The 20,776-nt window shown below is 44.7% G+C and overlaps 1 protein-coding gene across 1 annotated transcript in view; it reads right to left on the minus strand.

The window, feature by feature from the left end:
• Positions 1-2,325: 2,325 nt before the first annotated feature.
• The window catches only part of LOC118383789 (CUB and sushi domain-containing protein 3-like), a 44,003-nt gene continuing 25,552 nt past the window's right edge, over positions 2,326-20,776 (minus strand). The window contains exons 6-7 of the mRNA XM_052504568.1: positions 13,877-14,059; positions 2,326-2,520 (exon numbers count right to left, since the gene is read on the minus strand). Of these exons, the coding sequence (XP_052360528.1) occupies positions 2,330-2,520; positions 13,877-14,059 (374 nt within the window). The 3' untranslated portion in view covers positions 2,326-2,329. The remainder of the gene's footprint in view (positions 2,521-13,876; positions 14,060-20,776) is intronic.

Below are 20,776 nucleotides of genomic sequence, written 5' to 3' on the forward strand. Positions count from 1 at the left end.
ACATAGAGAATAGGGTCGTCAACAGGACTGTTCTATATAGAGAATAGGGTCGTCAACAGGACTGTTCTACATAGAGAATAGGGTCGTCAACAGGACTGTTCTACAGAGAATAGGCTTCTACAGGACTGTTCTACATAGAGAATAGGTTTGCATTGCAGATACAGACTTGAACGTTTCTGCTTGTCTGATCACTGTCTCACAGCGACTAGAGGCTCCCTGGAAAGCATCACTTCTCTCTCCAGAGACTCATTTTGGTCCCAAATTGAAACCCTCTTCCCCTTCCTCTCCCTACACCTCCTCCCTCTCCCTCCTCCACCTCCCTACACCTCCTTCATCCCCTCCTCCTCCTCCACCTCCTCCCTCCCCTTCCTCTCCTTCCTCCTCCTCCTCTCCCACCACCTCCCTCCCTCCCTCCCCCTCCTCTCCTCCCCTCCCTCCACCTCCTCCTCTTCCCTCCCCTCCCTCCTCTCCCTCCCCTCCACCACCTCCTTCCTCTTCCTCCCCTCCCTCCACATCCTCCTCTTCCCTCCTCCTCCCTCCTCTCCCTCCTCCTCTCCCTCCTCCTCTCCCTCCCCTCCTCCCTCCTCCTCCCTCCTCCTCCCTCATCTCCCTCCTCTCCCCCCACCTCCTCCCTCCCCCTCCTCCCTCCTCTTCCTCCCCCTCCACCCCCTTCTCCCTCCTCCTCCTCCCTCCCCTTATTCTATATCGTGTCTGTACTTCAATTAGTCAGACACAAGAGTAATGATGCTCTGGGAGAAATGTAATTCTGTTAAAGAGTTATTATAATGGCAAATTAAATATAGATTGACACAACATAATTAAATTACAACATATGGGGCTCGTTCCTGAAGATGAGTTTAGATTAAAGGCTGTCTAACAGAAAGTGGGACAACATCTACGGCTAGCTGCTATTTAGCATTTCATATTACCGTAACACTATACTGTATCTTTGTAATCATTTAGTTTCAGTTCAGGATAACTAACAGACTGTCATTTAGTTTCAGCTCGGGATAACTAACAGACTGTCATTTAGTTTCAGTTCAGGATAACTAACAGACTGTCATTTAGTTTCAGTTCAGGATAACTAACAGACTGTCATTTAGTTTCAGCTCAGGATAACTAACAGACTGTCATTTAGTTTCAGCTCAGGTTAACTAACAGACAGTCATTTAGTTTCAGTTCAGGATAACTAACAGACAGTCATTTAGTTTCAGTTCAGGATAACTAACAGACTGTCATTTAGTTTCAGTTCAGGATAACTAACAGACTGTCATTTAGTTTCAGTTCGGGATAACTAACAGACTGTCATTTAGTTTCAGCTCAGGTTAACTAACAGACAGTCATTTAGTTTCAGTTCAGGATAACTAACAGACAGTCATTTAGTTTCAGTTCAGGATAACTAACAGACTGTCATTTAGTTTCAGTTCAGGAAAACTAACAGACTCTCATTTAGTTTCAGTTCAGGATAACTAACAGACTGTCATTTAGTTTCAGTTCAGGATAACTAACAGACTGTCATTTAGTTTCAGTTCAGGATAACTAACAGACTGTCATTTAGCTGTTGTACTTTTCAGTCATTTTGTTTGTCATTTCGGATCAGTTAGGAGATGGTGCTGGACCAGGTAACAGTAGTACTTACTGGTGGAGTTAGGGAGACGGTGCTGGACCAGGTATCAGTAGTACTTACTGGTGCAGTTAGGAAACGGTGCTGGACCAGGTATCAGTAGTACTTACTGGTGCAGTTAGGAGACGGTGCTGGACCAGGTATCAGTAGTACTTACTGGTGCAGTTAGGAGACGGTGCTGGACCAGGTATCAGTAGTACTTACTGGTGCAGTTAGGAGACGGTGCTGGACCAGGTATCAGTAGTACTTACTGGTGCAGTTAGGAGACGGTGCTGGACCAGGTATCAGTAGTACTTACTGGTGCAGTTAGGAACGGTGCTGGACCAGGTATCAGTAGTACTTACTGGTGCAGTTAGGAGACGGTGCTGGACCAGGTATCAGTAGTACTTACTGGTGCAGTTAGGAGACGGTGCTGGACCAGGTATCAGTAGTACTTACTGGTGCAGTTAGGAAACGGTGCTGGACCAGGTATCAGTAGTACTTACTGGTGCAGTTAGGAGACGGTGCTGGACCAGGTATCAGTAGTACTTACTGGTGCAGTTAGGAGATGGTGCTGGACCAGGTATCAGTAGTACTTACTGGTGCAGTTAGGAGATGGTGCTGACCAGGTATCAGTAGTACTTACTGGTGCAGTTAGGAGATGGTGCTGGACCAGGTATCAGTAGTACTTACTGGTGCAGTTAGGAGACAGTGCTGGACCAGGTATCAGTAGTACTTACTGGTGCAGTTAGAAGCGGTGCCAGACCAGGTGCCGTTGGCCAGACAGTGTCTGGTGGGCGTGCCTGAGAGGAGGTATCCATCCATACAGGAGTAGACTACAGAGTGGGTGAAGGTCGTACCGTCGACCCGGAAAATACGGCCGTGAGCAGGTGTCCCCGGGTTACCACAGTGCACCGCTGGAGTGGAGGAGAGACAGAGAGGGAGGGAGGGAGGAGGGAGGGAGGGAGGGAGGGAGGGAGGAGGGAGGGAGGGAGGGAGGGAGGGAGGGAGGGAGGGAGGGAGGGAGGGAGAGAGAGAGGGAGGAAGGGAGAGAGAGAGAGAGAGAGAAACAGAGAGCGGGAGAGAGGGAGAGAGAGAGAAACAGAGAGCGAGAGAGAACGAGAGACAGAGAGCAAGAGAGAACGAGAGACAGAGAGAGAGAACGAGAGACAAAGAGAGAACGAGAGAGAGAAAGAGAGAGAACGAGAGAGAGAGAGAGAGAACGAGAGACAGAGCGAGAGACGAGAGAGACAAAGAGAGAGAAAGAGAGACAGAGAGCGAGAGAGAACGAGAGACAGAGAGAGAGAACGAGAGACAAAGAGAGAACGAGAGACAGAGAGAGAGAGAGAGAGAGAGAGAGAGAGAGAGAGAGAGAGAGAGAGAGAGAGAGAGAGAGAGAGAGAGAGAAACGAGAGAGAGAGAGAGACGACACAGAGAGAGAGAGAGAGACAGAGAGAGAGAGAGAGAGAGAGAGAGAGAGAGAGACACAGAGAGAGAGAGAGAGAGAGAGAGAGAGAGAGAGAGAGAGAGAGAGAGAGAGAGAGAGAGAGAGAAAGAAGAGAACGAGAGAGAGAGAAAGAGCGAGAACGAGAGAGAGAAAGAGAAAGAGACAGAATTAAGGGGGTTAAAACACTACTTGCTAAACACTGATCTAATGTCTTTCTAGAACATAAAATGTGACTCATCCAATCCAGATGATAATGAATGTCATGTTTGGTAGCAGGAAACTAAGAGAGGATTCTGTTCTGTTTCCGGTGTCTCTCCACCCAGCACTTCGTTATATTTCATTACCAAAATGATTTCCTTCTCAAATGACTTAATTGTCTGTAAAATTGTTAAATGATTTCCGATGCAGGCAGCTATAGGCTGTAGGGTGAAGCTGGTAGGCAGGAAGGAAGGAGAGGTGTCCCCAACTCAATCACTTCCTGACACGACGAGGCCACTGAAAGAGGTTGAATGTGCTCTGAATGTGTTGGCTGTTATACAGTTATTATTATTATTATTATTATTATTATTATTATTATTATTATTGTTTTGCACCCCATTATTTTTATTTCTACTTTGCACATTTTCCACTGCAAATCGACCATTCCAGTGTTTTACTTGCTATATTGTATTTACTTTGCCACCATGGCCTTTTTGCCTTTACCTCCCTTCTCACCTAATTTGCTCACATTGTATATAGACTTGTTTATACTGTATTATTGACTGTATGTTTGTTTTACTCCATGTGTAACTCTGTGTCGTTGTATCTGTCGAACTGCTTTGCTTTATCTTGGCCAGGTCACAATTGTAAATGAGAACTTGTTCTCAACTTGCCTACCTGGTTAAATAAAGGTGTTCTCAACTAGCCTACCTGGTTAAATAAAGGTGTTCTCAACTAACCTGGTTATATAAAGGTGTTCTCAACTAGCCTACCTGGTTATACCTGGTTAAATAAAGGTGTTCTCAACTAGCCTACCTGGTTAAATAAAGGTGTTCTCAACTAGCCTACCTGGTTAAATAAAGGTGTTCTCAACTAGCCTACCTGGTTAAATAAAGGTGTTCCCAACTGGCCTACCAACTGGCCTACCTGGTTAAATAAAGGTGTTCTCAACTGGCCTACCTGGTTAAATAAAGGTGTTCCCAACTAGCCTACCTGGTTAAATAAAGGTGTTTTCCCAACTCAAGCCTACCTGGTTAAATAAAGGTGTTCCCAACTAGCCTACCTGGTTAAATAAAGGTGTTCTCAACTAGTCTACCTGGATAAATAACTAGCCTACCTGGTTAAATAAAGGTGTTCCCAACTAGCCTACCTGGTTAAATAAAGGTGTTCCCAACTAGCCTACCTGGTTTAAATCAACTAGCCTACCTGGTTAAATAAAGGTGTTCCCAACTAGCCTACCTGGTTAAATAAAGGTGTTCCCAACTAGCCTACCTGGTTAAATAAAGGTGTTCCCAACTAGCCTACCTGGTTAAATAAAGGTGTTCTCAACTAGCCTACCTGGTTAAATAAAGGTGTTCTCAACTAGCCTACCTGGTTAAATAAAGGTGTTCCCAACTAGCCTACCTGGTTAAATAAAGGTGTTCTCAACTAGCCTACCTGGTTAAATAAAGGTGTTCCCAACTAGCCTACCTGGTTAAATAAAGGTGTTCTCAACTAGCCTACCTGGTTAAATAAAGGTGTTCCCAACTAGCCTACCTGGTTAAATAAAGGTGTTCTCAACTAGCCTACCTGGTTAAATAAAGGTGTTCTCAACTAGCCTACCTGGTTAAATAAAGGTGTTCTCAACTAGCCTACCTGGTTAAATAAAGGTGTTCCCAACTAGCCTACCTGGTTAAATAAAGGTGTTCCCAACTAGCCTACCTGGTTAAATAAAGGTGTTCCCAACTAGCCTACCTGGTTAAATAAAGGTGTTCCCAACTAGCCTACCTGGTTAAATAAAGGTGTTCTCAACTAGCCTACCTGGTTAAATAAAGGTGTTCCCAACTAGCCTACCTGGTTAAATAAAGGTGTTCTCAACTGGCCTACCTGGTTAAATAAAGGTGTTCTCAACTGGCCTACCTGGTTAAATAAAGGTGTTCCCAACTAGCCTACCTGGTTAAATAAAGGTGTTCCCAACTGGCCTACCTGGTTAAATAAAGGTGTTCCCAACTGGCCTACCTGGTTAAATAAAGGTGTTCTCAACTAGCCTACCTGGTTAAATAAAGGTGTTCTCAACTAGCCTACCTGGTTAAATAAAGGTGTTCCCAACTAGCCTACCTGGTTAAATAAAGGTGTTCTCAACTAGCCTACCTGGTTAAATAAAGGTGTTCCCAACTAGCCTACCTGGTTAAATAAAGGTGTTCTCAACTAGCCTACCTGGTTAAATAAAGGTGTTCCCAACTAGCCTACCTGGTTAAATAAAGGTGTTCCCAACTAGCCTACCTGGTTAAATAAAGGTGTTCTCAACTAGCCTACCTGGTTAAATAAAGGTGTTCCCAACTAGCCTACCTGGTTAAATAAAGGTGTTCTCAACTGGCCTACCTGGTTAAATAAAGGTGTTCCCAACTAGCCTACCTGGTTAAATAAAGGTGTTCTCAACTGGCCTACCTGGTTAAATAAAGGTGTTCTCAACTGGCCTACCTGGTTAAATAAAGGTGTTCTCAACTGGCCTACCTGGTTAAATAAAGGTGTTCTCAACTGGCCTACCTGGTTAAATAAAGGTGTTCTCAACTGGCCTACCTGGTTAAATAAAGGTGTTCTCAACTGGCCTACCTGGTTAAATAAAGGTGTTCTCAACTGGCCTACCTGGCTAAATAAAGGTGAAATAAATGAATTAATTAATTAATTCAGCCCTTTCAGTGCCTTGGATCCTGGTCGAAATGAAGTTCCCTATTTTGGGGGAAGTGTTTCATTCTTGAAAAGGACAATATGTCCGATCTGTGGTAAATATCCCCCGTTGTTTTAGTAGATTACAAAGCACCGGGACGACAGGCTCACGTTGCTGTGGGTTAAACAGCAGTCAAGCTCTTAGCTCAAAAAGCTGAAGCAGAAACAGACACAGTTCAGTCATGGAGAGGATCGAGTCTGTCAGGAATAGAGGATAAAACTAACCGTCTATAAATCATTTCAGCTTACAGGACACGTCAAGGCAAGAGAGGCTGAGCGGGGAGTTCCTGTCGTATTTAAAAATGTAAAATACAGGACTTTTATGTCTCAACTGCCGCCCTATTCTACCTTTTGACACAATGAAGTCCAAAGGTCATTAAATAGACAACAAGGTTTCATTTGAGACAGAGCCGTGGTCGCTGTGTCTGTCAAGATGAGAGAGTTTATAACTGTCTGGAAGAAAGAGAAGTCTGTCTGAGAGAGTTTATAACTGTCTGGGAGAAAGAGAAGTCTGTCAAGCTGAGAGAGTTTATAACTGTCTGGGAGAAAGAGAAGTCTGTCAAGCTGAGAGAGTTTATAACTGTCTGGGAGAAAGAGAGTCTGTCAAGCTGAGAGAGTTTATAACTGTCTGGGAGAAAGAGAAGTCTGTCAAGCTGAGAGAGTTTATAACTGTCTGAGAAAGAGAAAGAGAAGTCTGTCAAGCTGAGAGAGTTTATAACTGTCTGGGAGAAAGAGAAGTCTGTCAAGCTGAGAGAGTTTATAACTGTCTGGGAGAAAGAGAAGTCTGTCAAGCTGAGAGAGTTTATAACTGTCTGGAGGAGAAAGAGAGAGTCTGTCAAGCTCAAGAGAGAGTTTATAACTGTCTGGGAGAAAGAGAAGTCTGTCAAGCTGAGAGAGTTTATAACTGTCTGGGAGAAAGAGAGTCTGTCAAGCTGAGAGAGTTTATAACTGTCTGGGAGAAAGAGAAGTCTGTCAAGCTGAGAGACTTTATAACTGTTTATAACTGGGAGAAAGAGAAGTCTGTCAAGCTGAGAGAGTTTATAACTGTCTGGGAGAAAGAGAAGTCTGTCAAGCTGAGAGAGTTTATAACTGTCTGGGAGAAAGAGAAGTCTGTCAAGCTGAGAGAGTTTATAACTGTCTGGGAGAAAGAGAAGTCTGTCAAGCTGAGAGAGTTTATAACTGTCTGGGAGAAAGAGAAGTCTGTCAAGCTGAGAGAGTTTATAACTGTCTGGGAGAAAGAGAAGTCTGTCAAGCTGAGAGAGTTTATAACTGTCTGGGAGAAAGAGAAGTCTGTCAAGCTGAGAGAGTTTATAACTGTCTGGGAGAAAGAGATGTCTGTCAAGCTGAGAGAGTTTATAACTGTCTGGGAGAAAGAGAAGTCTGTCAAGCTGAGAGAGTTTATAACTGTCTGGAGAGAAAGTCTGTCAAGCTGAGAGTTTATAACTGTCTGGGAGAAAGAGAAGTCTGTCAAGCTGAGAGAGTTTATAACTGTCTGGGAGAAAGAGAAGTCTGTCAAGCTGAGAGAGTTTATAACTGTCTGGGAGAAAGAGAAGTCTGTCAAGCTGAGAGAGTTTATAACTGTCTGGGAGAAAGAGAAGTCTGTCAAGCTGAGAGAGTTTATAACTGTCTGGGAGAAAGAGAAGTCTGTCAAGCTGAGAGAGTTTATAACTGTCTGGGAGAAAGAGAAGTCTGTCAAGCTGAGAGAGTTTATAACTGTCTGGGAGAAAGAGAAGTCTGTCAAGCTGAGAGAGTTTATAACTGTCTGGGAGAAAGAGAAGTCTGTCAAGCTGAGAGAGTTTATAACTGTCTGGGAGAAAGAGAAGTCTGTCAAGCTGAGAGAGTTTATAACTGTCTGGGAGAAAGAGAAGTCTGTCAAGCTGAGAGAGTTTATAACTGTCTGGGAGAAAGAGAAGTCTGTCAAGCTGAGAGAGTTTATAACTGTCTGGGAGAAAGAGAAGTCTGTCAAGCTGAGAGAGTTTATAACTGTCTGGAGTTTATAAGAGAAAGAGAAGTCTGTCAAGCTGAGAGAGTTTATAACTGTCTGGGAGAAAGAGAAGTCTGTCAAGCTGAGAGAGTTTATAACTGTCTGGGAGAAAGAGAAGTCTGTCAAGCTGAGAGAGTTTATAACTGTCTGGGAGAAAGAGAAGTCTGTCAAGCTGAGAGAGTTTATAACTGTCTGGGAGAAAGAGAAGTCTGTCAAGCTGAGAGAGTTTATAACTGTCTGGGAGAAAGAGAAGTCTGTCAAGCTGAGAGAGTTTATAACTGTCTGGGAGAAAGAGATGTCTGTCAAGCTGAGAGAGTTTATAACTGTCTGGGAGAAAGAGAAGTCTGTCAAGCTGAGAGAGTTTATAACTGTCTGGGAGAAAGAGAAGTCTGTCAAGCTGAGAGAGTTTATAACTGTCTGGGAGAAAGAGAAGTCTGTCAAGCTGAGAGAGTTTATAACTGTCTGGGAGAAAGAGAAGTCTGTCAAGCTGAGAGAGTTTATAACTGTCTGGGAGAAAGAGAAGTCTGTCAAGCTGAGAGAGTTTATAACTGTCTGGGAGAAAGAGAAGTCTGTCAAGCTGAGAGAGTTTATAACTGTCTGGGAGAAAGAGAAGTCTGTCAAGCTGAGAGAGTTTATAACTGTCTGGGAGAAAGAGAAGTCTGTCAAGCTGAGAGAGTTTATAACTGTCTGGGAGAAAGAGAAGTCTGTCAAGCTGAGAGAGTTTATAACTGTCTGGGAGAAAGAGAAGTCTGTCAAGCTGAGAGAGTTTATAACTGTCTGGGAGAAAGAGAAGTCTGTCAAGCTGAGAGAGTTTATAACTGTCTGGGAGAAAGAGAAGTCTGTCAAGCTGAGAGAGTTTATAACTGTCTGGGAGAAAGAGAAGTCTGTCAAGCTGAGAGAGTTTATAACTGTCTGGGAGAAAGAGAAGTCTGTCAAGCTGAGAGAGTTTATAACTGTCTGGGAGAAAGAGAAGTCTGTCAAGCTGAGAGAGTTTATAACTGTCTGGGAGAAAGAGAAGTCTGTCAAGCTGAGAGAGTTTATAACTGTCTGGGAGAAAGAGAAGTCTGTCAAGCTGAGAGAGTTTATAACTGTCTCAGGGAGAAAGAGAAGTCTGTCAAGCTGAGAGAGTTTATAACTGTCTGGGAGAAAGAGAAGTCTGTCAAGCTGAGAGAGTTTATAACTGTCTGGGAGAAAGAGAAGTCTGTCAAGCTGAGAGAGTTTATAACTGTCTGGGAGAAAGAGAAGTCTGTCAAGCTGAGAGAGTTTATAACTGTCTGGGAGAAAGAGAAGTCTGTCAAGCTGAGAGAGTTTATAACTGTCTGGGAGAAAGAGAAGTCTGTCAAGCTGAGAGAGTTTATAACTGTCTGGGAGAAAGAGAAGTCTGTCAAGCTGAGAGAGTTTATAACTGTCTGGGAGAAAGAGAAGTCTGTCAAGCTGAGAGAGTTTATAACTGTCTGGGAGAAAGAGAAGTCTGTCAAGCTGAGAGAGTTTATAACTGTCTGGGAGAAAGAGAAGTCTGTCAAGCTGAGAGAGTTTATAACTGTCTGGGAGAAAGAGAAGTCTGTCAAGCTGAGAGAGTTTATAACTGTCTGGGAGAAAGAGAAGTCTGTCAAGCTGAGAGAGTTTATAACTGTCTGGGGAAAGAGAAGTCTGTCAAGCTGAGAGAGTTTATAACTGTCTGGGAGAAAGAGAAGTCTGTCAAGCTGAGAGAGTTTATAACTGTCTGGGAGAAAGAGAAGTCTGTCAAGCTGAGAGAGTTTATAACTGTCTGGGAGAAAGAGAAGTCTGTCAAGCTGAGAGAGTTTATAACTGTCTGGGAGAAAGAGAAGTCTGTCAAGCTGAGAGAGTTTATAACTGTCTGGGAGAAAGAGAAGTCTGTCAAGCTGAGAGAGTTTATAACTGTCTGGGAGAAAGAGATGTCTGTCAAGCTGAGAGAGTTTATAACTGTCTGGGAGAAAGAGAAGTCTGTCAAGCTAAGAGAGTTTATAACTGTCTGGGAGAAAGAGAAGTCTGTCAAGCTGAGAGAGTTTATAACTGTCTGGGAGAAGAGAAGTCTGTCAAGCTGAGAGAGTTTATAACTGTCTGGGAGAAAGAGAAGTCTGTCAAGCTGAGAGAGTTTATAACTGTCTGGGAGAAAGAGAAGTCTGTCAAGCTGAGAGAGTTTATAACTGTCTGGGAGAAAGAGAAGTCTGTCAAGCTGAGAGAGTTTATAACTGTCTGGGAGAAAGAGAAGTCTGTCACGCTGAGAGAGTTTATAACTGTCTGGGAGAAAGAGAAGTCTGTCAAGCTGAGAGAGTTTATAACTGTCTGGGAGAAAGAGAAGTCTGTCAAGCTGAGAGAGTTTATAACTGTCTGGGAGAAAGAGAAGTCTGTCAAGCTGAGAGAGTTTATAACTGTCTAGGAGAAAGAGAAGTCTGTCAAGCTGAGAGAGTTTATAACTGTCTGGGAGAAAGAGAAGTCTGTCAAGCTGAGAGAGTTTATAACTGTCTGGGAGAAAGAGATGTCTGTCAAGCTGAGAGAGTTTATAACTGTCTGGGAGAAAGAGAAGTCTGTCAAGCTGAGAGAGTTTATAACTGTCTGGGAGAAAGAGAAGTCTGTCAAGCTGAGAGAGTTTATAACTGTCTGGGAGAAAGAGAAGTCTGTCAAGCTGAGAGAGTTTATAACTGTCTGGGAGAAAGAGAAGTCTGTCAAGCTGAGAGAGTTTATAACTGTCTGGGAGAAAGAGAAGTCTGTCAAGCTGAGAGAGTTTATAACTGTCTGGGAGAAAGAGATGTCTGTCAAGCTGAGAGAGTTTATAACTGTCTGGGAGAAAGAGAAGTCTGTCAAGATGAGAGAGTTTATAACTGTCTGGGAGAAAGAGAAGTCTGTCAAGCTGAGAGAGTTTATAACTGTCTGGGAGAAAGAGAAGTCTGTCAAGCTGAGAGAGTTTATAACTGTCTGGGAGAAAGAGAGTCTGTCAAGCTGAGAGAGTTTATAACTGTCTGGGAGAAAGAGAAGTCTGTCAAGCTGAGAGAGTTTATAACTGTCTGGGAGAAAGAGAAGTCTGTCAAGCTGAGAGAGTTTATAACTGTCTGGGAGAAAGAGAAGTCTGTCAAGCTGAGAGAGTTTATAACTGTCTGGGAGAAAGAGAAGTCTGTCAAGCTGAGAGAGTTTATAACTGTCTGGGAGAAAGAGAAGTCTGTCAAGCTGAGAGAGTTTATAACTGTCTGGGAGAAAGAGAAGTCTGTCAAGCTGAGAGAGTTTATAACTGTCTGGGAGAAAGAGAAGTCTGTCAAGCTGAGAGAGTTTATAACTGTCTGGGAGAAAGAGAAGTCTGTCAAGCTGAGAGAGTTTATAACTGTCTGGGAGAAAGGAAGTCTGTCAAGCTGAGAGAGTTTATAACTGTCTGGGAGAAAGGAAGTCTGTCAAGCTGAGAGAGTTTATAACTGTCTGGGAGAAAGAGAAGTCTGTCAAGCTGAGAGAGTTTATAACTGTCTGGGAGAAAGAGAAGTCTGTCAAGAGATTCTCTGCCATTTCGGTCGAACCTTGTTTATGCCCTGTGGCAGAGAATCGGCCTGTGATTCAATATTTAAAATGTCATTAATCACATCAGAAGTATAAGTTGCCTTCAGGCTGAAAAATAAAGGATTCTGGAAGAGAAGAAATATTGGCTGGTTGGCTTTGAGCACTGACTTTTTCTAAGGACAATGTGCTAGCGAAATATACTAATTTACAGCTAATTGCATTTTCATTGTTTGTGTGCTCCTGTGTGCTCCTGTGTGTGCTCCTGTTGCTCCTGTGTGCTCCTGTGTCTGCTGTGCTCCCTGTGGGTGTCCTGTGTGTGCTCCTGTTGTGCTCCTGTGTGTGCTCCTGTGTGTGCTCCTGTGTGCTCCTGTGTGTGTGTCCTGTGTGTGCTCCTGTTGTGTTTATGTGCTCCTGAGTGCTCCTTCGTGTGCCCCTGTGTGCTCCTGTGTGTGCTCCTGTGTGTGCTCCTGTGTGTGTGTGTGCTCCTGTTGTGTTTATGTGCTCCTGTGTGCGTGTGCCCCTGTGTGTGCTCCCGTGTGCTCCTGCGTGTGCCCCTGTGTGTGTGCTCCTGCGTGTGCCCCTGTGTGCTCCTGCTCCTTGTGTGCCCCTGTTGTGTGTGTGCTCCTGCGTGTGCTCCTGCGTGTGCCCCTGTGTGTGCTCCTGCGTGTGCTCCTGCGTGTGCCCCTGTTGTGTGTGTGCTCCTGTGTGCGTGTGCCCCTGTTGTGTGTGTGCTCCTGTGTGTGCTCCTGCGTGTGCTCCTGTGTGTGCTCCTGCGTGTGCCCCTGTTGTGTGTGTGCTCCTGCGTGTGCCCCTGTTGTGTGTGCGTGTGCCCCTGTGTGTGCGTGTGCCCCTGTTGTGTGTGTGCTCCTGTGTGCTCCTTCGTGTGCCCCTGTTTGTGTGTGCTCCTGTGTGTGCTCCTGCGTGTGCTCCTGTGTGCTCCTGCCCCTGTTGTGTGTGTGCTCCTGTGTGTGCTCCTGTGTGTGCTCCTGTGTGTGCCCCTGTTGTGTGTGTGCTCCTGTGTGTGCCCCTGTTGTGTGTGTGCTCCTGTGTGTGCTCCTGTGTGTGCCCCTGCGTGTGCTCCTCGTGTGCTCCTGTGTGTGCTCCTGCGTGTGCCCCTGTTGTGTGTGTGCTCCGTGTGCCCCTGTTGTGTGTGTGCTCCTGCGTGTGCCCCTGTTGTGTGTGTGCTCCTGCCCCTGTTGTGTGTGTGCTCCTGCCCCTGTTGTGTGTGCTCCTGCGTGTGCCCCTGTTGTGTGTGTGCTCCTGCGTGTGCCCCGTGTGCTCCCGTGTGCCCCGTGTGCTCCTGCCCCTGTTGTGTGTGTGCTCCCTGCCCCTGTTGTGTGTGTGTGCGTGTGCCCCTGTTGTGTGTGTGCTCCTGTGTGTGCCCCTCCTGTGTGCGTGTGCCCCTGTTGTGTGTGTGCTCCTGCGTGTGCCCCTGTTGTGTGTGTGCTCCTGCGTGTGCCCCTGTTGTGTGTGTGCTCCTGCGTGTGCCCCTGTTGTGTGTGTGCTCCTGCGTGTGCCCCTGTTGTGTGTGTGCTCCTGCGTGTGCCCCTGTTGTGTGTGTGCTCCTGCGTGTGCCCCTGTTGTGTGTGTGCTCCTGCGTGTGCCCCTGTTGTGTGTGTGCTCCTGCGTGTGCCCCTGTTGTGTGTGTGCTCCTGCGTGTGCTCCTGCGTGTGCTCCTGCGTGTGCTCCTGCGTGTGCTCCTGCGTGTGCCCCATTGTGTGTGCTCCTGCGTGTGCTCCTGCGTGTGCCCCTGTTGTGTTTGTGCTCCTATAATGCCCCATGCTCCTGCGTGTGCCCCTGTTGTGTTTGTGCTCCTGCAAGCCCCTGTGTGTGCTCCTGCGTGTGCCCCAGAATGTGCGTGTGCCCCTGTTGTGTGTGTGCCCTGCGTGTGCCCCTGTTGTGTGTGCTCCTGCGTGTGCCCCTGTTGTGTGTGTGCTCCTGCGTGTGCCCCTGTTGTGTGTGTACTCCTGCGTGTGCCCCTGTTGTGTGTGTGCTCCTGCGTGTGCTCCTGCGTGTGCTCCTGCGTGTGCCCCTGTTGTGTGTGTGCTCCTGCGTGTGCCCCTGTTGTGTGTGCTCCTCGTGTGCCCCTGTTGTGTGTGTGCTCCTGCGTGTGCTCCTGCGTGTGCCCCTGTTGTGTGTGTGCTCCTGCGTGTGCCCCTGTTGTGTGTGTGCTCCTGCGTGTGCTCCTGTGTGTGCTCCTGCGTGTGCTCCTGCGTGTGCCCCTGTTGTGTGTGTGCTCCTGCGTGTGCCCCTGTTGTGTGTGTGCTCCTGCGTGTGCTCCTGCGTGTGCTCCTGCGTGTGCTCCTGCGTGTGCTCCTGCGTGTGCTCCTGCGTGTGCTCCTGCGTGTGCCTACTGTAAACTGTTGCATTCATTCAATCTCCATGCGCTCGTCTCTATAAACATGTAGTATTCAGCCGGTCCATCAAGCCTCACGTTTGCAGAAGGGCTGTCTCCCAGACCAGGTCCCATTGGGAAAGCAGATCCTCTCAGCTGAGCCGTACAGTGTGTGGCCCACAGCGCAGGTGAAGCGGACTTTACTACGCAGATGGAAGTTGCTGGCCTCTCTGCTTGCATGGACGGGTGTACCAGGGTCCCCACAGCTGCCTACAGAGTCTCCTATACAGGACAGAGAGAGAGAGAGAGAGAGAGAGAGAGAGAGAGAGAGAGAGAGAGAGAGAGAGACAGAGACAGAGACAGAGACAGAGAGAGAGAGAGAGAGAGAGAGAGAGAGAGAGAGCAGAGAGAGAGACAGAGAGAGAGAGAGAGACAGAGACAGAGACAGAGACAGAGAGAGAGAGAGAGAGAGAGACAGAGAGAGAGAGACAGAGACAGAGACAGAGACAGAGACAGAGAGAGAGAGAGAGAGAGAGAGAGAGAGAGACAGAGAGAGAGACAGAGACAGAGACAGAGACAGAGACAGAGACAGAGACAGAGAGAGAGAGAGAGAGAGAGAGAGAGACAGAGAGAGAGAGACAGAGACAGAGACAGAGACAGAGACAGAGACAGAGAGAGAGAGAGAGAGAGAGCAGAGACACAGAGAGAGAGAGACAGAGACAGAGACAGAGACAGAGACAGAGAGAGACAGAGAGAGAGAGAGAGAGAGACACAGAGACAGAGACAGAGAGACAGAGACAGAGACAGAGACAGAGACAGAGACAGAGACAGAGACAGAGAGAGAGACACAGAGACAGAGACAGAGACAGAGACACAGAGACAGAGAGAGACAGAGACAGAGACAGAGACAGAGACAGAGAGAGAGAGAGAGAGAGAGAGAGAGAGAGACACAGAGACAGAGACAGAGAGAGACAGAGAGAGACAGAGAGAGACAGAGACAGAGACAGAGACAGAGAGAGACAGAGAGAGACAGAGAGAGAGACACAGAGACAGAGACAGAGAGAGACAGAGAGACAGAGACAGAGACAGAGACAGAGACAGAGACAGAGACAGAGAGAGAGAGAGAGAGAGAGAGAGAGAGAGAGAGAGAGAGACAGAGAGAGAGAGAGAGAGAGAGAAGAGAGAGAGACAGAGAGAGAGAGAGAGAGAGAGAGAGAGAGAGAGAGACAGAGAGAGAGAGAGAGAGAGAGAGAGAGAGAGAGAGAGAGAGAGAGAGAGGGTTCAATTTGGGGAGCAGGTTCAGTGTAAAAAGGCAATACAACGCGATGCAACAATGAACATTTGCCTTGGAGCCAATAACCCCAGTAACCTCATTCCAGCTGACATGATGTCATTGTAAATAAATATGTGTTCTTAACTGACTTGCCTAGTTTAATAAAGGTTAATAAAATACACAAACATAAGAATCCAGCTCATTCCAGCTGCCATGACGGACATGAGAATCCAGACAGGTGTAGTTAATAGACAGGTGTAGATAACAGACAGGTGTAGTTAATAGACAGGTGTAGATAACAGACAGGTGTAGATAACAGACAGGTGTAGATAATAGACAGGTGTAGATAACAGACAGGTGTAGATAACAGACAGGTGTAGATAATAGACAGGTGTAGATAACCGACAGGTGTAGATAACAGACAGGTGTAGATAACAGACAGGTGTAGATAACAGACAGGTGTAGATAACAGACAGGTGTAGATAACAGACAGGTGTAGATAACAGACAGGTGTAGTTAATAGACAGGTGTAGTTAATAGACAGGTGTAGATAACAGACAGGTGTAGATAACAGACAGGTGTAGATAACATACAGGTGTAGATAACAGACAGGTGTAGTTAACAGACAGGTGTAGATAACAGACATGTATAGATAACAGACAGGTGTAGATAACAGACAGGTGTAGTTAAACAGACAGGTGTAGATAACAGACAGGTGTAGATAACAGACAGATGTAGATAACAGACAGGTGTAGTTAACAGACAGATGTATATAACAGACAGGTGTAGTTAATAGACAGGTGTAGATAACAGACAGGTGTAGATAACAGACAGGTGTAGGTAAACAGACAGGTGTAGATAACAGGCAGGTGTAGATAACAGACAGGTATAGTTAACAGACAGGTGTAGATAACAGACAGGTGTAGATAACAGACAGGTGTAGATAACAGACAGATGTAGTTAATAGACAGGTGTAGTTAACAGACAGGTGTAGATAACAGACAGGTGTAGTTAATAGACAGGTGTAGTTAACAGACAGGTGTAGATAATAGACAGGTGTAGATAACCGACAGGTGTAGATAACAGGCAGGTGTAGATAACAGACAGGTGTAGATAACAGACAGGTGTAGATAACAGACAGGTGTAGTTAATAGACAGGTGTAGATAACAGGCAGGTGTAGATAACAGACAGGTGTAGATAACAGACAGGTGTAGATAACAGACATGTGTAGATAACAGACAGGTGTAGATAACAGACAGGTGTAGTTAACAGACAGGTGTAGATAACAGACAGGTGTAGGTAACAGACAGGTGTAGATAACCGACAGGTGTAGATAACATACAGGTGTAGTTAACAGACAGGTGTAGATAACAGACAGGTTTAGTTAAACAGACAGGTGTAGATAACAGACAGGTATAGGTAACAGACAGGTGTAGATAACAGACAGGTGTAGATAACAGACAGGTGTAGATAACAGACAGGTGTAGTTAACAGACAGGTGTAGATAACAGACAGGTGTAGTTAAACAGACAGGTGTAGTTAAACAGACAGGTGTAGATAACAGACAGGTGTAGTTAACAGACAGGTGTAGATAACAGACAGGTGTAGTTAACAGACAGGTGTAGATAACAGACAGGTGTAGTTAACAGACAGGTGTAGTTAAACAGACAGGTGTAGTTAAACAGACAGGTGTAGATAACAGACAGGTGTAGTTAACAGACAGGTGTAGATAACAGACAGGTGTAGATAACAGACAGGTGTAGATAACAGACAGGTGTAGATAACAGACAGGTGTAGATAACAGACAGGTGTAGTTAACAGACAGGTGTAGATAACAGACAGGTGTAGTTAAACAGACAGGTGTAGATAACAGACAGGTATAGGTAACAGACAGGTGTAGATAACAGACAGGTGTAGATAAACAGACAGGTGTAGATAACAGACAGGTGTAGATAAACAGACAGGTGTAGATAACAGACAGGTGTAGTTAACAGACAGGTGTAGTTAACAGACAGGTGTAGATAACAGACAGGTGTAGTTAAACAGACAGGTGTAGTTAACAGACAGGTGTAGATAACAGACAGGTGTAGTTAACAGACAGGTGTAGTTAAACAGACAGGTGTAGATAACAGACAGGTGTAGATAACAGACAGGTGTAGTTAACAGACAGGTGTAGTTAACAGACAGGTGTAGATAACAGACAGGTGTAGTTAAACAGACAGGTGTAGTTAACAGACAGGTGTAGATAACAGACAGGTGTAGTTAAACAGACAGGTGTAGATAACAGACAGGTGTAGTTAAACAGACAGGTGTAGTTAACAGACAGGTGTAGTTAACAGACAGGTGTAGTTAAACAGACAGGTGTAGATAACAGACAGGTGTAGTTAAACAGACAGGTGTAGTTAAACAGACAGGTGTAGATAACAGACAGGTGTAGTTAAACAGACAGGTGTAGTTAACAGGTAAATAAGAGGTATGTAGTGAGTGCTCTGGCTTTGACAATAACATGAACCAAGACTGACTTTCCTAGGAAGCAGTAACAGATGCAGTGTTAAAGTGCTACCCTGGCTCGGTCCCTAATGGCACCCGATTCCCTACCTAGTGCACTACTTGGTCTAAGGTAGTGCACTATGTAGGGAATAGGATGGCATTTGTGAAACAAACCCAAACCTCAGTCTTTGCAAACTAATTAGTGAAGGTTCTTTATGGTAGCTTAATTTTCCCCTTCTCTTCTCCGGTAGAAAACTGGGACATGTTCCCTTCTGAAGCTGAGGAGGAGGAGGACAGAGGAGAGGGGAGGAGGGGAAGAGGGGAGAGGAGGGGAGGATGAGAGAATGAGTGTGACTGATCCCATCTTCTGAACATGTCATGTTGTAATGAAGAACAGAACAAGTCAAACAGAGCAGATCAGAACGAGAGAGAGAGTGAGATAGAGAGAGCGAGAGAGGGTGAGAGAGAGAGAGAGAGATAGAGAGAGCGAGAGAGGGTGAGAGAGAGCGAGTCAGTCCTATACATAAGGGACATCTCCAACGCAGCAGACTACACTACACTGGGGCGGCAGGGTAGCTAGCCTAGTGGTTAGAGCGTTGGGCAAGTAACCGGAAGGTTTCAAGTTCAAACCCCTGAGCTGACAAGGTACAATTCTGTCGTTCTCAGCCTGAACAGGCAGTTAACCCACTGTTCCTAGGCCGTCATTGAAAATGAGAATATGTTCTTAACTGACTTGCCTAGTAAAATAAAGGTAAAATAAAAAAAATAAAAAAATAAAAACTATGTAGCTAGTTGTGTATATACATTCACTATGTAGCTAGTTGTGTATATACATCCACTATGTAGCCAGCTAGCTGTGTATATACATTCACTATGTAGCCAGCTAGCTGTGTATATACATTCACTATGTAGCCAGCTAGCTGTGTATATACATTCACTATGTAGCCAGCTAGCTGTGTATATACATTCACTATGTAGCCAGCTAGCTGTGTATATACATTCACTATGTAGCCAGCTAGCTGTGTATATACATTCACTATGTAGCCAGCTAGCTGTGTATATACAATTCACTATGTAGCCAGCTAGCTGTGTATATACATTCACTATGTAGCCAGCTAGCTGTGTATATACATTCACTATGTAGCCAGCTAGCTGTGTATATACATTCACTATGTAGCCAGCTAGCTGTGTATATACATTCACTATGTAGCTAGTTGTGTATATACATTCACTATGTAGCCAGCTAGCTGTGTATATACATTCACTATGTAGCCAGCTAGCTGTGTATATACATACACTATGTAGCCAGCTAGCTGTGTATATACATTCACTATGTAGCCAGCTAGCTGTGTATATACATTCACTATGTAGCCAGCTAGCTGTGTATATACATTCACTATGTAGCTAGTTGTGTATATACATCCACTATGTAGCCAGCTAGCTGTGTATATACATTCACTATGTAGCCAGCTAGCTGTGTATATACATTCACTATGTAGCCAGCTGTGTATATACATTCACTATGTAGCCAGCTAGCTGTGTATATACATTCACTATGTAGCCAGCTAGCTGTGTATATACATTCACTATGTAGCTAGTTGTGTATATACATCCACTATGTAGCCAGCTAGCTGTGTATATACATTCACTATGTAGCCAGCTAGCTGTGTATATACATTCACTATGTAGCCAGCTAGCTGTGTATATACATTCACTATGTAGCCAGCTAGCTGTGTATATACAATTCACTATGTAGCTAGTTGTGTATATATATTCACTATGTAGCTTGTTGTGTATATACATTCACTATGTAGCTAGTTGTGTATATACATTCACTATGTAGCTAGTTGTGTATATACATTCACTATGTAGCCAGCTAGTTGTGTATATACATTCACTATGTAGCCAGCTAGTTGTGTATATACATTCACTATGTAGCCAGCTAGCTGTGTATATACATTCACTATGTAGCCAGCTAGCTGTGTATATACATTCACTATGTAGCCAGCTAGCTGTGTATATACATTCACTATGTAGCCAGCTAGCTGTGTATATACATTCACTATGTAGCTAGTTGTGTATATACATCCACTATGTAGCCAGCTAGCTGTGTATATACATTCACTATGTAGCCAGCTAGCTGTGTATATACATTCACTATGTAGCCAGCTGTGTATATACATTCACTATGTAGCCAGCTAGCTGTGTATATACATTCACTATGTAGCCAGCTAGCTGTGTATATACATTCACTATGTAGCTAGTTGTGTATATACATATGTAGCCAGCTAGCTGTGTATATACATTCACTATGTAGCCAGCTAGCTGTGTATATACATTCACTATGTAGCCAGCTAGCTGTGTATATACATTCACTATGTAGCCAGCTAGCTGTGTATATACATTCACTATGTAGCCAGCTAGCTGTGTATATACATTCACTATGTAGCCAGCTAGCTGTGTATATACAATTCACTATGTAGCTAGTTGTGTATATATATTCACTATGTAGCTTGTTGTGTATATACATTCACTATGTAGCTAGTTGTGTATATACATTCACTATGTAGCTAGTTGTGTATATACATTCACTATGTAGCCAGCTAGCTGTGTATATACATTCACTATGTAGCTAGGTGTGTATATACATTCACTATGTAGCTTGCTAGCTGTGTATATACATTCACTATGTAGCCAGCTAGCTGTGTATATACATTCACTATGTAGCCAGCTGTGTATATACATTCACTATGTAGCTAGCTGTGTATATACATTCACTATGTAGCCAGCTAGCTGTGTATATACATTCACTATGTAGCTAGCTGTGTATATACTTTCACTATGTAAACAGGTAGGTGAACAGTCTCCATGGCAACCTGGAGAGACTGCTCATACAACATCTAAATCAAATAAACAGGAAGGTGAACAGTCTCCATGGCAACCTGGAGAAGCTGCTCATAGAACATCTAAATCAAATAAACAGGAAGGTGAACAGTCTCCATGACAACCTGGAGAAGCTGATCATAGAACATCTAAATCAAATAAACAGGAAGGTGAACAATCTCCATGACAACCTGGAGAAGCTGCTCATAGAACATCTAAATCAAATAAACAGGAAGGTGAACAGTCTCCATGACAACCTGGAGAAGCTGCTCATAGAACATCTAAATCAAATAAACAGGAAGGTGAACAGTCTCCATGACAACCTGGAGAAGCTGATCATAGAACATCTAAA

The sequence above is a fragment of the Oncorhynchus keta genome, unplaced genomic scaffold, assembly GCF_023373465.1.
Source record: "Oncorhynchus keta strain PuntledgeMale-10-30-2019 unplaced genomic scaffold, Oket_V2 Un_contig_19672_pilon_pilon, whole genome shotgun sequence".
NCBI classification, from domain to species: Eukaryota; Metazoa; Chordata; class Actinopteri; order Salmoniformes; family Salmonidae; genus Oncorhynchus; species Oncorhynchus keta.